The sequence below is a fragment of the Oreochromis niloticus genome, linkage group LG11, assembly GCF_001858045.2.
Source record: "Oreochromis niloticus isolate F11D_XX linkage group LG11, O_niloticus_UMD_NMBU, whole genome shotgun sequence".
NCBI lineage: Eukaryota > Metazoa > Chordata > Actinopteri > Cichliformes > Cichlidae > Oreochromis > Oreochromis niloticus.
Genome location: NC_031976.2, coordinates 7,887,621 through 7,909,613, shown reverse-complemented (window position 1 = coordinate 7,909,613; position 21,993 = coordinate 7,887,621). Strand labels below are relative to the sequence as shown.

General features: G+C 40.7%; 3 protein-coding genes across 6 annotated transcripts in view; 1 reads left to right on the top strand and 2 right to left on the bottom strand.

Moving 5' to 3' along the window:
- Nucleotides 1–2,152: 2,152 nt before the first annotated feature.
- On the bottom strand, nt 2,153–5,759 carry dscc1 (DNA replication and sister chromatid cohesion 1). Its single transcript, XM_003452082.5, has 9 exons — nt 5,408–5,759; nt 4,154–4,322; nt 3,935–4,069; nt 3,764–3,854; nt 3,539–3,677; nt 3,308–3,360; nt 3,056–3,210; nt 2,579–2,727; nt 2,153–2,458 (listed from the first exon to the last, which is right to left on the bottom strand). The coding sequence occupies exons 1-9, from the start codon at nt 5,575–5,577 to the stop codon at nt 2,347–2,349; spliced, it is 1,173 nt and encodes a 390-aa protein (XP_003452130.1). The 5' UTR covers nt 5,578–5,759; the 3' UTR covers nt 2,153–2,346.
- A 159-nt stretch (nt 5,760–5,918) lies between these two features.
- On the top strand, nt 5,919–17,981 carry mrpl13 (mitochondrial ribosomal protein L13). The gene is made up of 7 exons (XM_003452083.5): nt 5,919–6,068; nt 7,586–7,709; nt 8,421–8,514; nt 9,162–9,222; nt 11,260–11,346; nt 13,834–13,955; nt 17,613–17,981. The coding sequence occupies exons 1-7, from the start codon at nt 6,042–6,044 to the stop codon at nt 17,635–17,637; spliced, it is 540 nt and encodes a 179-aa protein (XP_003452131.1). The 5' UTR covers nt 5,919–6,041; the 3' UTR covers nt 17,638–17,981.
- Nucleotides 17,811–21,993, bottom strand: part of LOC100699146 (collagen alpha-1(XIV) chain) — a 152,154-nt gene continuing 147,971 nt past the window's right edge. For 3 of the 4 annotated variants that reach the window (XM_025911718.1, XM_019364636.2, XM_025911719.1), the window contains exon 48: nt 17,811–20,770. In XM_025911718.1, coding sequence (XP_025767503.1) covers nt 20,742–20,770 — 29 coding nt within the window. In that variant the 3' untranslated portion in view covers nt 17,811–20,741. The remainder of the gene's footprint in view (nt 20,771–21,993) is intronic. The other variant, XR_003222272.1, reaches the window with a different exon arrangement.

The window sequence follows — 21,993 nt, the reverse complement described above, 5'->3', positions numbered from 1 at the left end:
ATTCACCCTGAATGAACGACATTATTCCATTATGTAGCGAGCAGTGTTGCTTTATTTTACTCACCACTGAATTGGCTAGCTGCACTATTGCAATGAAAATGGCAAAGGCTTTCTCAATTGCTTGTGACCTCTTATTCACAAGGTGTTACCACAGCAGATAGCTCCACTGATATTTAATGCTGGATGCCCTTCCTGGCACGATCTCAAAGGGTTTTGTGTCTCCTCCCAGGATCAGATCCGATCAAAAGTATCCAAGATCAAACTGATCGTTCACTTGTTAAGCAAATCTGTAAACCACTACACTGTGCTTAACATGTCTTTTTTTGTCTAAACATGAAACATATTCATTTCCTATCTGGAGTAATCCGATAGTCTTAATCAACCAGAAGACATCAGGCAGGCTAGTGAATCAAAACAATCAATTTCAAATGTAATCTGTTTACTTTGGAGAACCAGACTTAATAAAGCATGCTCGGTTTATGTACAGTTGTGGTCAGACGTTTACATCCACTTATCATGGGCATGAATGTCATGGTAATTTGAGGCTTTTCATCATTTCTTTTAACTGTGCTTTTTCTATGGTGGAATGATTGCAGTGCATACATCTTTAATGACTTAAAAAAAACTGTTTGAAACTATTTTGGATTTTCTCTAACCCACACAGGGTCAAAAGTGCACATACAGGCTCACATTTATTTCTACACTGACTTAAATCTTTTAATAAGTGGTGCTATGACGTGTTTTTTGCTTTTTAGCCTTTATGACAGGATAAAGACTACTGGAAAGCTGTGAGAAAGACATGCTGTAAATGGCCAGATTTCATCCCAACCCTCTGTACTAGCCGTAGCAGCATATGGGTTCCCTGATTAATCCAGTGAGCTAAACCAGCACCCTACAACAACCTTTGACTTGACATGGCCAAAGCCTATTAACCTCTCATTAGTGCTCGTGCTTGACCACAACTTGTGGTTTGCCTTGGCTACCATAAAAGGGATTTGATCAACAGCACTCACTGGATTGGCCAATACTGGGAAAGTCCAAGGAACTCAGGGAATCTCGAAGAAGAATTATAGATTTTCACAAGTTGAGAAAGTCTCTTGGAGCCATTTCTAAACAACTACAGATTTCAAGATCAGCATTTCAAAGAACTGTATGTAAGATGTGTCACCAAGATCTCAAAGAAGACCTAAACTGTCGCCCTTAAATGACTGGAAGTTGCAGCTGCTCACATCGACAAGCCAAAAGTGTTCTTGAGAAAGATTTTGTGGTCAATACAAAGAGCCGTGTGGCCACAACAAGTGGCACCTTTGGAGGAGTAAAGGTGAGGCTTTCAAAACTAAGAGCACATTACCACCTGTCAAGCATGGTGGTGGTAGCATCATACTCTGGGCTGTTTTCCTACCAGTGCTACCGGTACATTTCACACTGTATGGAGTAATGGAGGAGGACTATTCTTCAACTTCACCTCAGATCGACAGCTAAATGGTTAAAACTTGGATATAGTTGGGTGTTCCAACAGGATAATGATCCCAAACACAAAACAAAATTGGTTGTGGAAAGGATAAAGAGGCTAACATTAAGCTTTTGGAATGACCTTCCCAAAGCCTCAACCCTACTGAAAATTTGTGGACTATGCTTAGAAGCCGAGTCTGTGCTAGGAAACCAACTGATTTATATGAACTCTACCAATTCTGCCAAGAACGTGGGTCAAAGATGAAGAAGCCAGAAGTGTATTGATGAATTCTCAAAAGTGACTGGTTGCCAAGGGATTTATAATGAAATATTAGTGGGGGTATGTATATATATATATTTTATTCTATATGTATATATATTTTATTCTATATGTATACGTCTGACCCTGTGTGGATTAAAGACAACCCAAAATAAATTCAAACTTGTGCAAACAATTCTTGTTTTTGAAAGTCATTAATGATGTTTGCTGTACAATCAGTCCACCTTGGAAAACAAAACACGTCAAAGAAATCATTAAAACCCCAAATTACAATGACATTCATCCCCAAGATGAGTGGACATAAACCTTTGACAGCTGTATATTACTCAGCATATGGCACCACCTTGTGGACAATTCCAACATTGCATTATCCTGCCAACAATAAAAAAAGGTCTAAGTTTGTCAACAGAAAACAAAAACTTGTTTTTCTGATAACTTTATTATTCAATGATTTTACACATGAAATAAAAAGAAGCAGCTGAAAACGTGCTAAAAGGAATTTTTAGTAAATTTAAATAGATTTTCACAGAGCATCAAAAAAGTGACAGGGTGAAATGACCAGATTCACATGGATACATCTTCAAATAGTAAAAACAGCATTACAGTAGATGTGTTCACGTAGCCACGGGCCTTCTGGAGTTGAAAACCTTGATCCCATTTTGCATTGAAGACCGAGCGTATTTGGTCAGGAGGGCTCCGGTGGTCTGTTTCTCTCCACACAGGTCTCTGGATGAGGAAATGGAGCGTTACACATTGTAATAAGCAAAAAATGGGACTCAGGTTACTCCCAAGCTCTTTGTGTTTCTTTAATTAAAGCCCTTAATAATTTGTATGGATAACACTAACTGTATGTATGGTGTTATATCCTCCTCTGTCCATTTCTCTCGAAGTGTAAAAAGGTGGTTAAAGCGTTCCACCGTGTCCTCTGGGAGGTCTTCCACACGCAGCAGGCAGATGGTCTCTGGGCGGGAGGTGCGGTCCAACAGGGCAATGCCCTGGAAGATATACAATACAGACAACACCGGTCAGGAAACTAAGCTAAACTCTGGAAAGTAGCTTCTCGAACACAACAGGATACACACTGGCTTAAGAGAGAAACAGAGAAAAACTCAATAAAAACTAAAGATATGTCTGGGGAATCATATGGATGAGTTCAGGTAAGTGAATGCCAAGCCGGTGAGGATTTTCTTAATTAAAAAAAAAAAAATGAAAATGCCCAAATACACAGCTTATATTCTAACTCCCAACATTCCACTCCACATTTTTCTCACTCAGAGTCTTTCTTTGAATACATTATAAAGGATAAAAGGTGTACAGGTTCACCTTTAGCTGGTCCAGTCTTGTACTCATGCCCTCTGGGACGCTCTGCTGCCAGACCTCCTGAAACTCCTTCAGGTTGAACTTGACAGCATTGTGCAGCAGCATCAGTGCTAAACCCCAACATACTTTGTCCTCATTTAGTGCATAAAACACTTCATCTGTATAGATAAAGGACACAAAACACATTTCATTACCAAGCAGCTGAGAAATGTGTGCAATCCTTCTAGTTTTGTGGTGCGAAGGTCAAATTTTCACCGTTTTCAGTATAGCGTTTCCCATAGCAGTTCAAACAGTGCTCGATCATCTCTCTGTGAACAGAAAAGGAAACATCACTATGTAGCCATAAAGTACAAGCTCAGAAAGTCACTATAGCCTCTTAAACTGTGTCATTTGGGTATGTTAAAAACAATCACTGCAACTTTACTCCATCTGCATCTTTATGTTACTATTTGTTGATCTCTGGAGGTGAAGATAAGGATCACAGACCTGGGCTCTAGTGGGGCTAGCTCATCTAAACTGGTTTGAAGGGGAACCCTGTTGAAGGCCCAAGACTCAGAATCCACCAGCTGAGTCACATGACCAAGCAGCTTCATCTCATAGTCAAAGTCCAGAACGCGCCAGTAGCCTGAAAGGAAAAAGGATGCTCTTGATGAAGAGCTGGTAGCTATCTGTTTTGTCATGATGTTAAATAAAAATGACGTCACTGTTTACCATCTATCTGACAGGCGTGGATGGTCTCTAAGTGTGTCCTTATCTCCTCTTCACTGGCCTGAATTCTCTCCAGCAGATCCTGCATTGTGTACTGGGAATAGGCCAAACTGGTTACTAACAGCTACAGCAACATGACCATCAACATGAAAAGATCTAAGGGGGTGTATTCACCCTGTTCTCTGTATTCTCCTGCTGCCCTCCTAACGCAGGTCCTTCGTAAGGATTTTCCATTAAAAGTCTCTTCAGCTTCTTCAGTCTTGGTCGCTGTTTCCTCAGTTCCCAGTAGCTGTTACAAAACCCCCATATCTGCAACAGGAATAGATTATTATGCACCGACTGCAAGTTTGTGCTCGTCAGTCAAAGAAAGACACCTGTGTACGTGCTACATACCTGAGCGTGAACAACATGAGAGCTGTCCTCGGTGTCGGTCAGCTGGTCTGGTGTTCTGCATCCAGGAAGAAACAGCAGCATGTTGGATGTGTCAGCTATTTTTAGACTGTAGGTCTTGTCGTCGCTACAAACCACTGCATGTTCGTCTTTATCGCCCCGAATCACTAGGCTGGCAAAGAGGAAAATAAGTTAGTTATTAGTTATCACCAGGTAAACTTAACTTTTAAGTTTGCCTAGCTGACCCTTTTGCCTTTAATCTTAATGGAATAGATTAAACAAGCTGTTGGAAACATTCCTCTGAGATTTTAGTCCATGTTGGCATGATGGCATCATTTTTTTAGCACTAACGGGCCCAAAGTGTGTCAAGAAAATATCTCTCCCTGTCTTACAAAACCACCACAAGCCTGAACTGTTTTCATGACAAATACTGACCCTACCATCTGAATGTGACAGCAGAAATTTAGACTATTCAGACCAGGCAATGTTTTTCAAATCTGTTGTCCAATTTTGACCAGTCTGTGCAAAGTGTAGCCTCAGTTTCCTGTTCTTAGCTGACAGGGGTGACACCTGGTGTGGTGTTCTGCTGCTGTACTCCATCTGCTTCAGTGTTTGACCTGTTGTGCATTCAGAGATGCTCTTTTTCAGACCGTGGCTGTAACAAGTGGATATTTGAGTTACTGTTGCCTTCCTGCTAGCTTTAAGTGGCCATTCTCCTCTGACCCCTGACATTAACAAGAGATTTTCTCCCAGAAAAACAGCAACTCATTGGATATTATCTATCTTCAGGCCACTCTATGTAAATCCCAGTAGATCAGCAGTTTCTGGAATACTCAGACCAACCTGCCTGGCACCAACAACCAACGTTCAAAGTCACTTAAACCACCCTTCTTCCCCATTCTAAAACTCAATTTGAACTTCAGGAGGTTATCTTGACCATGTCTACATCCCTAAATGCACTGAGCTACTGCTATGTGATTGGCTGAATAGATATTTGCATTATATGTGCAGTTGAACAGGTATACCTAAAAAGTGGTCAGTTAGTTTATATTTACATATAGCTACATGCACGTTCACCCTGCAGTTCAGCTCTGATTTATAACGGAAAAAGAAAATTATGGTTCCCTTTCACTAATCAATCATTAAAACCTAAATCTACAATAATTTTGAAAGGTTGTTGACTTCCCCAAACTAGTAGAGGAACCTTTTCTTTGCTGTCAGTCTCGTCACACGAATTTTCGCTACTATCAGCTTTACCTTTGACCAGCCTCGATGTGTTTGCAGAGTGTGTCGTCGAGCTCCATCAGGCAGTAGTCCGCAGATGAAACGTTTGGCCCAAAGGACAGACAGTGGATAGTTTTCTGTAAGTCCTCCTCTTTGAGCTTGGCGATCTGCAGAGTGGCCCGCACCTCCTCTAAAGTCCTCATTGTCAGTCAGACGGCAGGTTAGATCAACAATAACCAAAAATTTCACAGGGGGAAACAAACCAAAGCAATTACTCCTTTTCTAATAACAAACAAGTCAAAGTAATTTGATCACTCTGCCAAAGAAGGGCCGTCAAATTTCCCCGCTCTCTCTGTCGCGGGAAGGAAGTGAGGTAATCACGTTAAGATGTCACGTAAAAATACCACCGGGTAGAAACTAAATACTACAGAATTATCATTGACAGCTAGTTTAAATCTAAATATTAAGCTATACTGTCAGTTAAAATATGTATAATCGTGAATATACAATAGCGCCCGACACTACATGAGCTTACGATAAATACAGATTAATTTGGAACTTAGGAACCCTTAAAAAAATCTTATTTCAACCGAACATAATTTCGTAGCGGACCGAAGCTCACGTTGGGGTCAAGTATTTAGAGGATGTGCTAGTAGTTTAATTTAAAATGTCCAGTTTCTCCAGATCTGCACAGGTAATCTGAGACGCTGTGCGCTGCATTAGTTCCACCTTGTGTTTGTATTTTTTGTTATTTAATGGTTGCGGTCAATGTTAGCTAGCGTCGCTAAACGTCACTGACACTGTCATATGAGAGAAATTTTAACAGTTAGCTGTGAACGAATGCACTGCCTCCAGTAGTTAGAGGCTTTCTAAAAAAAAATCGAAGGTCTTATGGTCCATTTACTATAACTCTAACCTTCAGTTAGTGAAATGTGCCATTTAAAACGTCTAGTCTTTGACATAACATCGTTTCTCATATGGTTTTAGCCTATAGAGTTGCTATACTGCTATTTTGATGCTGGCTGTTTGAAACAGTTCTTCTACAGACTCTTAAGTTTTGGCTTAACATGAGATTTAATCCTCGCCACCATTTCTATCTTACTTCTTACTTGGCTCTGTAGTAAGAAGTAAGAAATACTTTAAATAATTTAAACACATGAGCTGGTGTTTAAAAAATGATCATGATCATGGCCAAACGATCATGTGCCAAATGCATTTCAACTGTTCTAAATGATTAATTGATCTATATTTTATCTCTCATGAAAGATGTCTTGTCATTTTTAACCAGAAAGAGTATTTCTGTAACCAGGTAGAAGCTGTTCAGTGACAAATGTTACAAATGTCTTTTCTGGCCAAAAGGGCAGCAGAAATTGCCATAAATGTAACATAACAGTTCTATAAATATATTTTAACTGGGAGAAAGGATTGGGTCGATTATAATGTAGACATTAAAAAATATATACAAACAGTTGCAGTGACTTTTTACCCTGAGGTTTACAAGATGGTAGCGAGACTTTGTTATGATGTATGGTTTTGAGTTTTGTTTTTTGATGCTGAAATTTTTGTTTGGAGTGACCAGGATAGATAAGATTAGAAATGAGGGACAGCTCAGGTTAAGTGTTTAGGAGAAAAATTCAGATACATGGCTGACATGGTTTGGATGTATGCAGAGGCGTGATAGTTGCTATCTTGGACAAAGGATGTTGAAGCTGAAGTTGCCAGGAGGAAAGAAGACCACAGAGAAGATTCATGTATGTAGTGGAGGAGGACATGCAGAGGGTTGGTGTGACAGAACAGAATGCTAGGGATAGGGTGGGATGGAGGCAGAGGATCCGCTGTGGGAGCAGGTGAAGGAGATGATGATCACTTTTTGGTGTGACGGCGGGCTAGAAATTTTATATAAGATAAGATAACCTTTTATTAGTTTATTATATCCTGTGAAGAGAGACCAGAAGACGTCCAGTAGTCTTGTTTTGCTGAAAGGTTAGGTTATTAAAATTTTCTACAAGGAAGAGTAAACATTTTGGCAACTCTAGTTTGAAGGGACAGTTTGGCAGGTGGTTTCTTTTGAGCTGTGCATCGTTAAAATTTTGGAGCTTGGAAAATGTCAAAGCTAAGTGAAAATTAACAGGCCTTCTTTAGTTCCTTATGCTGTGATGGCTCAGTTTGTTAGCATATGTAATTTAAGTTTTTCTCCTTTACTTCGTTCAGCAATGGGCGACCTTTGCCCGTTCCTGGTTCCTGATTGATGCCAGGATGCAGCCGCCTGGGAAGATTGCAACTATGTGTTCTATTAGATTACAGGGGAAACACAAACCTATCTACCATGCTCTGAGTGAGTAGGAACTCCATCTCACACTCACCAGACAGTCATGAACAAATTCTCACTTTAACACTGTAACTCACTTTAACTGTTGCATTGTGTATATATGAAGTATTGTTTTTGAAACCACAACAAACCCTTAGTTTGAGCATGTTGTGGTACAGCACTGCAGAGGTAAAAGCTGAAGCAGCACTTGAAGTAAAAAGGAGAACTTTATTCCTTCCTGGCCTTCATCCCACCCATTGTTCTTCAGTGGGGCTAGTCTCAGTCATTACGCAAATGTACTGTTTGTAAGATTAAGGAAACCTGCAGTCAGCTGAGACTGAAGAAGTCACTTTAATGAGTGATGAAACATTTCTCCCACTAAAAACGCTACATCCTTTTAAACTGAATCAGTTTTTGGGATTTCCTTACCTGGGTGATTGAGCATGCATCAAGACATTATGACGGAAACCTGTACTTTTATATAGAACTGCCACATGGTGGGAGCAGAGGACAAGCTTTAAAAAGGTTTTTCCCTTCCTACTCAGTTATACTCTTTGGAATAACAATATGTTTTAGTAAAGCTAAGCCTTAGTCTCACAAGGTAGCGGCTGCTCTTAGTAGTGGTGTCATTGGTAGAGCAGCTATGTGTGCTAGTCTTCCTCTCTTTAAAAACAGAATAATGTGGCTTTTTTAATCTTGCATTGAGCCTGAAAACAAACCTTTTGAACATCTTCACAGGTGACTGTGGTGACCATGTGGTGGTAATAAACAGCAAACACATAGCTTTCTCTGGGAACAAATGGGAACAGAAAGTCTACTCATCACACACGGGGTAAGTGTATAGTGCCATCTGTCATGGCCTCTTTTAATTTCATGTTTCCAGTTCAAAGCAGGACAAAGTGAGGCCTACATAAGGCTATGTTTAGTCTGCTGCCATCAGTGATGTAAATGAGTTTTTTTGGGTCACTGAACATCAGAAATACTCATTCATGTCTGATTTGACTTCTTTGCTGTGTAAGCTCAGTCTGAAAAGTTAAATCAGAATTTTCGAGTTTCTTCCTACAACATTTTTCTGGCAGTTGTATGAAAAGAAGCCATGAAATCCTCAGATTCAGAATAAAGTGTATTTCATTGTTTCACGTCAGAGTCCCTCCTCTTCTGACTTCAAGTCTGCATACACACATGCCTCCTAATGAGAGCAGCAGCCACTGCTTCACAAAACGTTATAATTAAAAAGTTACCTTTGGATTTTTAGTGAGCTTGCTGGATTCCACATGAACTTATAAATACAGCAGTAAATGCTGCCTTCAGCATGTGTATTTCTGTAAAATGGACTGCATGATGTTGGGCTAATTTGAAAAAATAATCCGAACCGGTAACTAAAAAAGCATCATCAGAGCAATAAATACCAATTTCAGTTCATGAAATGAAAATTGGACTGGCAGAGATTTGTCGTAAATTATTCATTTTCTTTTAAAGGTACCCTGGTGGATTCAAACAAGTCACAGCTGCTCAGCTCCATCATAAGGACCCAAAAGCTGTAAGTGCTGCTGGCTTCTGTTCTCCTTTTTGTATTGTTTAGAGTGAATTTTAAACCTTACCTCACACCAAGAATTTGATTATGTTGTAGGTATGATTAATTAAACCACACAGAGATAAGTGTGCCACATGCTCTGCAGCGGAGGTGCTTCCTGGTTTGACACTCATCCCTTTCCTCGTATGTGCTGCTCATGCATATTAATATAAAGTGCTGAGGAGTGGGATTAAGCAGCAGTGGATTTGTGCTGGTTGATGGAGGTGTTGTGATATTTTCTGAAACTCAGACCAAGAATGTCAGTTTAAGGATAATTCTTGGGATTTTGGTTGTGATGCATATTTATGATTTCAAGGTAATGAACTCTTCTCCTGTGTAGAAGGAAGACTAGAGCCCAGTGTGGCAGCTTTTTTACATAATATTTTACATGCATACGTGATTATTACAGCCAAACTTCCCGTGACCTGCATACTGTATTTAACAAATGGTGCAAACTCCTGTGTTACTTAGCAGTGAGTCAAGAAACAGGAAAAACAACAGCACAGAAGCTGAAGGATAACTCTAGTAACGGTCATCGCGTCTTTTTATTGAATCAGTCCTGACACAAACGTGTACTCTGGTGTCACGTCATTATAATCAACATGGGTACTGTAGTTGGTTGGTGGTTCAGACTCCGGCTCCTCCAGTCTGCAAGATACTGAACCCCAAGTTACCCCCAATGCATCTGCTGCAGAGTCTGTGTGTGACAGATAAAAGCTCTAAAGTATAAAAAGTGTGTGTGTGCTATGTGTGAGGGCTCGTAGGAGAAAGAGCTACGAGTGCTCAAATAAAATAGAAAAGCGATATACAAGAATCAGCCCGTTTACCATTTACACACTGAAAATAAAAGATACATTCAGCTGCTCCCTTATTCATCAGGGACACTTACTAGAAAACCAGATGTGTATTATTCTGCACCTCTAAACAGTCCCTGAACACCTCAGTACTTCTGGTTAGAGTTGATTAGAAAATAACAGCATCCAGCTGTTTTAGGAAGTTTTTTAACCCTTGAAAAAAATGTTTGTGAGCTGTTTTTGAAAAGAAACGATGAGAAAATGATGAATGAACTTGAGGCACACAGACGGGGTGAAGATATAAATGAATAAATATGAATATAAGGGAAAGAAAATCTCCACAGGTCCTCATTCAAACGTTACAAAAATTGACTGAGACATCAGTGGGTGAAAAGAAGTGCACATAACCGTAAATCAAGTACTTGCCTCACTATAGTTAGTCCCATATTTACAGCATTTTCTGTTTCATTAAATATTTGAATAAACTTCACTGATGTATTGGAGAATACCTATCATGATTTTTTTTTTTTTTTTCCCCAGAAATCTATCAAACATTTTTTTCCTAGGTTAGTTTTTTAAGTTTAAATATATAAAAATGAATTTTGCATGTTAAGGCCTTGCCTGATGCTGTGTGAAGGATAAGCATGCCTCTGCAGTGGTGCAGTCAGTAAGTCTGTTTTTTTTTTTTTGTTGTTTTTTTTTTTGCAGAAGTTGTGGGTTTGTCGACTTTTTTCCCATATGCAGCTAGTGTAGGCTAAAAGTACACCGTAAAATTGCTCCTGACATGCGGGAATGACTCGATGTAGGTGCATGACCTGCACTGGCCTCCAGTCCGAAGTGCACTAAACCAGAAGAGACATGCACTAAGCTGCTGGTTTCAGGCCAGTCAGCGACCACAGACGTGCATCCTGAAGGTGATTTAGTTGATGTGACATTTGAAGGGTTGGCGTGCGAAGAGGAAGAAATAGATTTGGACAGATAAATGATTTGTCAGCACTGGCTCTGTCCAACATCTCTCTCCAGTGTATCTGTCCAATCTCTCTCAATCCAGTAACTTCATCCAAGTTGTGTAACCTGCCTCGCGTTGAGGAACATGGTTACATTTTAGAAGAAAATATAAGAAAAACAGAACATTTGTTGCTATAAACACAGACTTTTGAAAATATTTTTATTTGTATGTCAATATTTTCATTGTCCTTCTTCTCTCCAGATCGTAAGGTTAGCAGTTTACGGCATGCTGCCTCGGAACCTGCACCGGCGCACCATGATGCAGCGATTGCACATCTTTCCTGAAGATGTAAGCCCTGTTTCAGATCATCTCGCTAATAAAAGACAGTCAGGGTACATTAAGAGAATGAGTGCATGGGTGCAAGGTTAAGGTTTTTTACTTAAATCTGGTCGTTGTTGTCCTCTTCTCAGAAGCGCTAGTCTCTCTCCCTTTTTTTTTTCTAACTTGAAGCTTTACTTATCAGCAGTTCTAGGTTGGCAAGGTGGTGCAGTGGTTAGCACTGTTGGCTCACAGCAAGAAGGTCCTAAGTTCGGCTCCACCATCTAGCCAGGGTCTTTCTGTGTGGTGTTTACATGTTCTCTCCGGGTCCTCCGGCTTCCTCCCACATTCCAAAGACGTGCAGTTAGTGGGGTTAGGCCAACTGGTGATTCTAAATTGCCCATAGATGTGGATGTGAGTGGTTGTCTGTCTCTATTTGTTAGCCGTATGACAGACTAGCAACCTGTTCTTGGTGTACCCCGTCTCTCATGCCCTATGACAAGCTAGGATAAGCGGAAGAGGATGGATGGATTATCAGCAGCTCTATATTTACAATGCGTCACCAAGAATATTGTGGAAACGGAGTTGTCTAGTGACTCTGCAGTTCAGCTCATGAATCTTTAAAGTTCTCGGTTAGGTTTAGGGATTAAAGACCAAATCCAGATTATAATATTAAAATATTGTGACACATCATCAGTAGTGGGCCTTGGATTCATTGGGTGTTTTGGCCCTTACCAGTAGACACCCTCATAAATGGAGGCCCTGCCAGGGTTGATCAGGCCCCGGGGTGTGTCACTGGTTGATGTGAAATTGTTATTTCTCTTCTACTTTTTCCTGTTTAGTTTTCTACAATTTATTTTCTTCTATCAATTCACTGCAAAACGAGAAGTACTATTTAGCTCTTTAGTGCTTAAGGCCATTGTTTCACTTCCTGCTGATGCCCCAAGAAGAACAAATCACAAAAAAGGGTGAGGACTCATGAACACACGCTCTTTTTAGACATGAGATTTGTAACATCGCCGACTTCATCACTGTGTTAAAGCCATTCAGACTTATTTTAGTTTCACTTTAATAAGCATCAACTCTGGGGAAGCGTTTATGCTTTTGAAACTGCAGTTTTTTGTGTGTCCCTTGGTGCTAAACTGCCTCCACTAATGGAAGAGCTTTTTGCTTTCATTTTATTATTTTATTTTATTATTCAATTTGACCACCTCAAGGTGCTTTATATTGTAAGAGAGACAATACAATAAGAGAGAGAATATCCCAACAACCTCCTACAAGCATGCACTTGGTGACAGTGGGAAGGAAAAACTCCTTTCTAGCAAGAAGAAACCTCTGGCAGAACCAGGCTCAGAGAGGGGGCCGCGACTACATTAGTGTAAATTCTTGTGCCATGTTAAAAGTGATATGTACATTTATTTGGGTCTGATGTGGTAACTTTACTGTTGCAACTGTTACGTAAAAGTAACTAGAGTACTTAAATGCTGTCAGATTAACCCACAGTGTGTACCTGAAAGCACATGTAACTGGCCACTTGTTAAAGAGACCCTTAGGAGGTGGTGTACACTTAAACAGTATAAAATGAGTAAATATTAAACTTTACAGGGCGGCCAGTAAACACACCTCCAATGAATGCTAATGTTGGGGTTATGTAAATAGGGACGTGTAAATAAACGAGTGACTGTTGATGTCAGTGAAGTATTGTTTTCTACCCACTGTGGAAAATGACATCTTATTGGCTGCCAAAAGTCATTAAATGCCGCTGAGGCTGAATTTAAATAATGCGTCCAATCGGTTATCAGAGTTGACAAACTGTCCCGTCTCAGTCGTTGATTTAAAGCGGAGCAGATGCGTCGTATCATCGCTGCAGTGAATTATGTCTCGCATGCGTTTTTGGCACTTGAGAGCATATTGATTGGTTTCAAATTACACTGGCTGGAGCCAGCGTCACACATCACAGCCTCTGAAATGAATTTAACATAAAAAGTGCTTGATGGGCTGTTAATTGACACACGGGGTCCATCGTAATATCAGCGGATTGTAATTACTATCATGGTGGGAGCGTCATCATCAGTTTGAAGCACATATAACCGTAGGTATTTTGATTTGTAATACTGTGAATGAATGTGTCCATACACAGAGGAACGACTGATTACCTGACTTTGGTCCTAACAGCAGAATCGCAAGTTGCAGGTACTTAGAGATGGTGTTTCTAAGCCTGAGGCATTTCAAAACAGTTTAGGCAGTGTTTCTTTTGAACATTTGGTGTCTTTTGATTATTTATTTTTCTTTTCCTCTGTGTTATTCCCAGCTTAAAAACCTCCTCCAGGCCTTTGAATAAGGCACCATTTGTAATCAGATATTCTACTCATTCTTTTTTCTTTTCTTTTTTTTGTCTCCTTATTTGTATCACTTCCTTTAAATTCTTTCCCCTCTCCCATTTCCTCCCTTTTCTCTTTGAATTTTTGTGTCCTGGATCAAATGCCTTTAACGTCTCCTTCATCCACCTCTTTCCAGGAGCTGCCATATGACATTCAAGCCAACCTGACAGAGGAGCTGCCTCAGCCCAGAGAAATACCGAGGAAGCTCAGCGAGTACACTCAGGAGGAAATAGATGCCTTCCCCAGGCTGTGGACACCGTATGTAGAAGCACACCAAAACATTCTGTAACTCTCAATTAATATCCAAAAAGAAGCCCAAACTCCCATCAGTGTTGATTCTGACAGCAAATTCTAAATAGTTTTATTCATAATTTAGGTATTTAAATGCTTTTAGTCTACTTTTAGTCAACTAAATAACAAAAGATTACAGCAGACTAAATCTAAAGTTAAGTCAGATGATTAAAAGAAAGTGTTTGTCGTGTTTTTACCGGTGAGAGTTTCTCAAAGTGTCTTTTCTACTCTGATCTTTCTGCTAAGTATTGAAATTTTCTCTTGTTTTCATGAGAAATGGGGAGGATGGGCGCTGGTTTTACCACAGATCAAATGTGCCCGTCTAACCTTACCGCACAAGATCACTTCTGATTGGATCACTTCCAAACTCGTCCCGCCTTTATTACACAACTTTAATTAGTTCCTATTGGATGTCGTCTCTCCAAAATATTTTCATCTCGTTTTTATTTGTGATTAAAGTATCAGTACAATCATCACATTTCGTCACATTTTCGTTAGGGGCGAAAAAATGTTGTCGCCGAAAATTTTTGGCCAATGAAATTATCACCGTCTCCCATTTTGGTGCATTTGCACGGAAGAAATTGAAACATTTACGGTGACGCGTCACACTCAATCAGTTTGGTGTCTTGTGTTGATGAGGATGGTCCAGAAGGGGGTGATGTTGAACTGTGTACCATCTCACGGTCCCTCTCTCTATGCCTATGCCAGCCTGCTCTGTGTTTCATCTTAAAGAAGAAAAAATAGCAGTGCAAAGCTTTAAATTAAGCATTTAAAATGAGAAACAGACAGCTTGTGAACTTGTGTGTGTGCCGGCACAATCTTCAGATATTTATAAGACGGGGACGTTCGACCCAGGCTTGCCTTCTTCTGCTTTGACGCAGTCCTGTAATGTTTTCATGGTCTTACTAAGCAACACGCACACAAATAGATCTAATTCAAATGTATGACAGCTCCTTTTTTTGTGGCCATTGTGACATGACAGTTTCTCCTCAAGCAGGAAAAAATAAAGTGCAACATTTTTCATCGTAACTACAAACACATGTAGCTGCGGTGCGAATGATTGTCAGCCAACTAAGAGCTGTCATTATGTGACGCGATGCACAAAGAACTGAAGTACTGAACCACTAAGGAGCTGGTTCCTGTGTGCACTACTACATGAAAATAGGAGTAGTTGTCCCCAAGTTGACTTTTTTTTTTCTTTTTTAAGTTGATGCAAGTTGGCTTCATTGTGAGCTCAATCGAAAAGCTGTAAAAAAGTAGGACACTGTACATCGTAACGAGGAGCCAAACCTCAAAAACAGAGCAGGACGGTTCTCTCAGATGCACACTGGGAAAATCAGCTGTATTCCCTCACTTCCTGAGTGCTTGGATACACAAGTTTTCTCTGAAGGATGTGTGAGAGAGCATCTGTTACTCGGCCTAATCATATTCATAGCTTTTCTCAGTCAAGTATTTTCTGGTTGGAGATTAGACTGGCATTGTGACCCGCGGTTTGCCGGCATGATAATATCGTGCCGTTCTCCCTGGCCTCAGCCGCAGTAAACATCGTTCTGACAGGTTAACGAAGAGCATTCTCGCTTCACCTGCTCAGCAGTAGCCTTTGCATCCGTTCATCCATCAATCCATCCGTTCACCCGCGGCCCAGCTGCTTCTCTGGGTCAGGGTCACTGCTCGTCATCCACCGGACATGCTCAGCACCCAGGACCTCTGATGGTCTTTCTTGTACCCACTCTGAGGTGCTTAATTCGAAAGCTTGGATTTTGTTTCTCCAGGTTGTTGTTAACATTTTAGACAGCAGCTAAATCAGGATTTAATAAATGTGTTGTTGTTATTGGCAGAGAATCCAAACCCTGCTTTCCTGCAATCGTACTTTCTCTATGTAAAACCCCATAAACACATGAATCTATTTATGCAGCTAGGTTTCCTTTGTGGTTTTCAGATGCTGGATGCCTCTGTGATGTCCCACTTCAATAAATGTTAATGGGATTTTGTTAACAGGATTCGGTGCATGTTAACAATTACACTGAGCAAAATGGCAAAATTCGTCATGTTGTTCTTCCTCCTTTTTATGTGGTGTGATCTGTTGGAGCAAAACTGACATTGTTTTGTTGGAAATAACGCTGATGTTTTTTGTTTGCGGTGCTGCACACGCCACAAGCAAAATACCATTGATCTCTGTGTCGACACAGAAATCTCAAACTCTCAGAATCAAAACCAAATCTGCTTCACAAGAGTCAACTGAACAATTTAGTATGATCCTAAAGTTTTGCAAACAGCCAGCACATTTGAACTAAACTACTATCAGTTTTTAGAATCAGTGTTTTCACCCCTTTGTGATATACAATTCAGCTTTTTTCCTACTTGAGTAGGAAAATATTAGTAAGGGTATTGCATGCAGGTTAAAGATGATGATTTGAATTGAGTGTGTTGGAGCAGGGAACCACTGAAAAACCTAAAATGAGCATTCGAGTGATCAGAGTTTAGAAGCACTGCTTTAGCGTTATGTGGTCTAACTGTACTTTTCTGAGGCAGCAAACCAAAAATGCTAGTAAATAAATGAAACCACCAAGTAGATGTATTCAAACAATATAGTTATTTAGGGGTACATGAGAATAGTCTCAGCATTTGCGGGCACTGTCTCATGCAGATTTGGTTCCTAAAAGGATAGCTCCACCCCCAGGTCGAAGGTCAGGCCCTCTTCTGCTCCTCGTCCTATTGAGCAGTGATGACGCAGGATGTATTGTTAAATAGAAAAATGCATACATGAAATTTTTAAGGGACAGTGGTGCCACACGGGGCCAATAGTTTTATTTTTGTTCTCTGACATTAGTTTTCGCTCTGTGTATATGCCTGTGTGCCTTGTACAGATATGTACAGCATGTCGGTGCTGCGTTCACCACTGCTGTCAGAGTGTGTGCCTGTGCGAGGTGATAAATGAGCCACTTCTTATTGTTTACTGGTTCAATCTCCTCAGCCAATCAGTCTGTGTGCTGAGGCTGGTCGCTGTGTGGCCATCAAGGTCAAACTAATCCTGGTTTATTTAAGAGATGGGCCTCAGTCTAGTTAATATTCGCTCACACGCTGCCTCACTCATTTTACTGATCGTGTGTGTGCGTGTGTGTCAGGGGAGATGGGGTTAAGGTCATCCAGGGCGATTCAATCGTTACCCTTTATTAAACACACTGTTAATATTCTCTCAGAAAAACCTTGGAGCCCAGGCGAGAGATTATTATTGAATGTAAGCTCCCTGTCCACCCCTGTACAACACACACGCACACAGTCAACACACAAACAAGTGCTCAGACACAGAAGACCGACAGCATACGGGTGTAGTTGATAGCAGAGCTATTACATTTGATAACAACATTTTTTCTACTTTGTATCAAAACCAATACAGCACGCTCTGATAATATCTGTCTGCTGCAAACTCTGCTTGAAATTAAAGCGGAAAAACCGAAAACAACAACGCCGTCTCTGAAGTCATTTTGAAAAAGGGGCGGGGGGGAAAAAAAGAGATAACATCTGCCCACTTTCTCATCTGTCCCATTCTATCCATGTTTTTCCTTGTAATCGGTCCTTCCCCCCCCTTTCATACTAATGCGTTGTGTTGTATTTTCTCCACAGACCTGAAGACTACAAGATGAAATGAAGGCTGCCCAATGAGACCGAGAAAGGGAGGGGAAAAAAGGTCTTATATCAACACAACACTGAAAGCAGCACCATCCTCTGCTATTGATTTGTGTAAATTTAGCCCGCAGTTTATGCCTGCAGAACTGGCATCAAAGCTCGACAGCACTTAACATAACATAGATGCCAAGAACATCAACATTATCCTACCAGGGGAACCTCTCTGTCGCTCCTGTCGGCTCCAGCGCGACCGCGGTGGGCCTGAATTATCCAAGGACAGCTTGAGATTTCACCATGTGGCTCAGCTGTGAGAAAAATCAGATTCTGTGGGTTTTTCCTCTGATTACACACCATGAAATGATCCGATCTGGTCCATTAAAAGTGGCATCTGTTAGAGCTGATCCTGCCTTTAAAGGCTTGTGGATGCACAGTGAAACCAGTTAATGTGTTACTATATGAGAATCCCAAAATGTTAACTTGATCTTGCTTTTTTTGGTTATTCAGTTTCCATCGATAAATCTGTTCCCCTTTTAAGTGAATTGTAAAAAGGCTAATAAACAGTTTAACGAACCTCTTCTTGTCGAATGTTGTTTTTACAAAAGTGTTGTAAAGTCTGGGTTTTTGACCCTTTTGCGCTGTTAAACAAATGACCTAAACCCATTCTTGTAGTCTCATTACAGATTTATTGGTTATAAAAGCAAACAAAATAGAAAATAAATAAGTCCATATTGTACCAAAGGGTGCGGTAGCGAGACACATTCCTTATTAAAGCTATTCACGGTCGACAGTTAAAATCTAGACCGGGACCAGCTCGTAGCAACACGTCTGCTGCTTGTTTTTCTGACTGCAGTGCAAGAGGGGAAGATTTTACACTTCAGTTCTTATTGATTTCACAGAGAGGCGAGAGGATTTTCTTTTTCTCTTTTTTTTGTAATAATAACTGACTTCAGGTCTTATTCCAGAAAGAGGTCAGAGTTCAGCCAGTGAGCAAACAGCTTCCACAGTGAGCAGGCCCGAATTTGCATAAGGAAAAAAAAAAAAGGAACATAAGGAACATAACAATGTTCTTTAAATTCACATAAGCCCCCCTGAAATAAAATAAAATCCAGAACAGTAACGAGTGCCAATGTTCAAATTAAAAAGCAATGATCATTTCTTTTGAAAAGTGTGCTTCCAAGTGTTCGGGGAAAGGAGTTTGATTGATCTGGGTTTCATGTTCACTAAGAACACCACTTTTCAACAGTTAGTACTAAAACAAAGACAACCAGAGGAAACATGATTCATCATTATAAAAAAGCAGCCTGCGCAAATGTTACCAGCTCAACTAAAACAACCCAGTTAGTTACAACCAAAACAAGAGGCGTGTGTTCCACTTCCATGCAACTCCACACAAAAGTTAAATCGGCTGTGAGATGGGAAGGAACAAATCTTACTTTGACATTATCAAATGGGCGTTGCTAAACATAGATCAGGCACTTTTCGGACCTCCCTTTTACAGAGATATGGTACAAGAGTCCACACAGCTATTTACAATGTTTCACCTGATGGGGGTGGGGCTGGGGGATCCCAGCGCGGACACGGGAGGGAAGGGACGGAAGTTCTCGCCACAGTTTCAGGTGTTTTATATGCATGTCTCAGCTCTTTGCGTTTTGTCGGAACATCTGTGTTGTGTCCTTATCTTGAGGACTTTAATTCGTCTTTCCTCTAAAGTCCTCCGTCCTCGCTCTCCTCCATTACGTCGACATCCCGCGAAAACCTCCTGGCGACGCCCGGTGACCTCAGCTCCATGTCTTCGGAGTAGGTGGGGCTTAAGTGGTAACCGTAGTTGATGTGAGCCAGCTGAGAAGGCTGTTGAGGGTAGTACTGAGGGGGATAACCACGATAATAGGGGTCCTGCTCCTCCTCCTCCTCACCCCCTCCCTGGTTGTCGTAAGCCTCTGCAGCAGGGTGGTGTGGCTGATTGTAGGGAGGACTGTAGGGCTGGTAGGCGCCATGAGGCAAAGCTTGAACTGGGGTGGTGGGAATATTTAGGATCAGTCGGAGTGTTTCTGCATCAGCACAGCGAACACAAAGCCAGTACTACAGGAGTGCGGGGAGCAAGGTTAAGGCCAACACAAGAGTGCGGTATAAAAGAAGCACAGCGGGAAAGTGAGGCATGCACAGATTCAGATACAGCTTCACAGCAGGTTAAAATCATTTCAACCAGTCAACAATTCTTACTTCTTTGATGGTGAAATGACTTCTCTGCAGAAGCAGATTCAGGACCCGGGACAGAGTCCAAAAGATTGTGTTAATAAGGAAGTAGTTTAATGGAACTGAAGAATCTAATCTCTGCCCCAGTATCGCCCAGATGTGATTATTTTTCCAGGAATGAAAATGATCACGTTATATCAGGCGTAAAAACTGAGATTTTCTGTCCATCTTGCAGAAACTGAGATGCACTGATAGCTGGGATGTTCAGTAATGAAAGCAGCCAGTCAGCATCAAAGCAATCCATCACTATTTAGCTGATTTGTCTGGCTTTTGAAAGATGAGATTAGCTTTTATGAGATCTGAGTTTAAAGCAGGGTGAAGCAAAGGCTGCGGGAGCAAAGCTTTGGATACACGACTATCTGTCGACAGGTGGCCCTGTTGACGATGAGCGGTGGCTGTTTTTTGTGGAAAAATGAGTCAAGTTGCTCGTATTTTTCCTTCGACACGGGAAAATAACTAGTTTAATGAACCAGTTCTTATCAAGAAATTTTGCTCACGGGTGCATGAAGTCTGGAAATCTGGTGTTTGTCTAAAAACTTGCACCAAACGATGGTGTAACGATTTCTGAAATGAGAAAACCACCTTCCTTTTAAACTGATGTGCCTTTAAAAAAAACCCCAAAGAACAAAAATCTTAGAAATAGCTAAAAAAAACAAAACAAAAGGTCTCCAGAGAAGAAAAATGTGATAATCGCTGCTGCAGGGACTACAGTTTCAAAAGTGTCAGGACTTATCCATCCCAGGAAATATGGCAGCCTTTAGGGAATAACAGGAGTTATCACATTTCTTCAGTTTCTAGTCTTTTCTTTTTAAAAGAGGACGCAGGAGGAGGTGAGCACAGGTGGAGGAGAGGAGCATGGTTCAAGAATGCTCCTCAGTAGTCATTCCTATAGTCCTGTTGAACTTCAGAACGAGAGATGCAGGGAGGAGAGAAGAGGGAGGAGGGGGAAGGAAAAAAAAAGAACCAGAGAGAAGATGTTACCTCATATCAGAAAGAAAACCCAGTGAACCAAAAGAGTTAAACCTCATAAACGACACCGACTGTGCTTCCTCAGCTGCTTCGATGTGGCTTTTGAGATGGAAAAAAAAAATCAGTGTTGTAATCTATGTTTCTTCTTAGGAGAAACAAAAAGCACAAACTGAGAAATTAGTTCAAATAAACACTGTGACATTTTTATAAAGTGTTTGGAGAATGTTTAGAGAATGTGTCAGATCTTTATTTTACCTTTCTGGATGTTAGAAAGTGCAAATAAAGATTTCTAACACGGAAAACAGATGACAAGGAAAACACGCCTTATGAGTCACCCTGACTGAGATCTTAGGAAGACATCTGTTGCAGTCAAATACAACAGCTGCAGTCACATTCAAAAATGTACATTCAGGCAAATTCAGAAAAAATAGCTTTGAAAGAATGAGACCTATGAAGCTTGTGGCAGTTTTTCTGATGCATCACCATTTATATCTATATAAAACATAGATTACTTTTCTTAAACAAGATCAATATAAACTGCAAACAGTTTAAATTGATCTTGAGCATAACATATAGTGTGAAACACTTCGCATTGCTCTGTCTAAAAGTAACAACATCCTGTCTTTCACCATCTCAAAGGGCCCATAAACCAATCTGCATTTTCTAAAGGCTATGCGCCAGATTATTTTGGCAAACAGCAACTAAGTGAAGTGTGTATGTTTGAAGACAGCTGGACTGCCTTTTATACAATCTTAATGTTTAGCTAAGCAGCTTTTGGTTCAGTTGTAGGCAAAAAAGTATTGGGCCACACCTCTTAATCTTTGACTTTAGGTGTTTTCAGTCCCATTGCCAAAGGTGTGGGAAATCAAGCACCTAACCATGCAATCTTCCTTTACAAACATTCCTGAAAGCACGGGTCGTTCTGAAGAGCTCACTGGATTTGAACGTGGAACAGTGCTTCAGTAAGTTAGTTTGCGAAATTTCTTCCCATCAGCTGTAAGTGAGATTATTGCAAAGTGGAAGGGTTTATCAGTCATAGCAACTCAGCCACAGTTACAGATCACGTAAAGTCACACAGTGAGGTCATCAAATGCCAGTGTGTAAAAGTCTCAGACGCTCTGCTGACTCAGTAGCATTGGAGACTTTGGAAAACCTC

Coding starts and splice junctions, on each gene's coding strand:
- dscc1 (XM_003452082.5), bottom strand. CDS start 5,577: ATGAGGACTTTAGAGGAGGTGCGGGCCACTCTGCAGATCGCCAAGCTC. Junction 4,070..4,153: donor CTCATGTTGTTCACGCTCAG/GTATGTAGCACG, acceptor TTCCTGTTGCAG/ATATGGGGGTTTTGTAACAG. Junction 2,459..2,578: donor GATATAACACCATACATACA/GTTAGTGTTATC, acceptor TTCCTCATCCAG/AGACCTGTGTGGAGAGAAAC.
- mrpl13 (XM_003452083.5), top strand. CDS start 6,042: ATGTCCAGTTTCTCCAGATCTGCACAG. Junction 6,069..7,585: donor GTTTCTCCAGATCTGCACAG/GTAATCTGAGAC, acceptor TACTTCGTTCAG/CAATGGGCGACCTTTGCCCG. Junction 13,956..17,612: donor TTCCCCAGGCTGTGGACACC/GTATGTAGAAGC, acceptor TTTTCTCCACAG/ACCTGAAGACTACAAGATGA.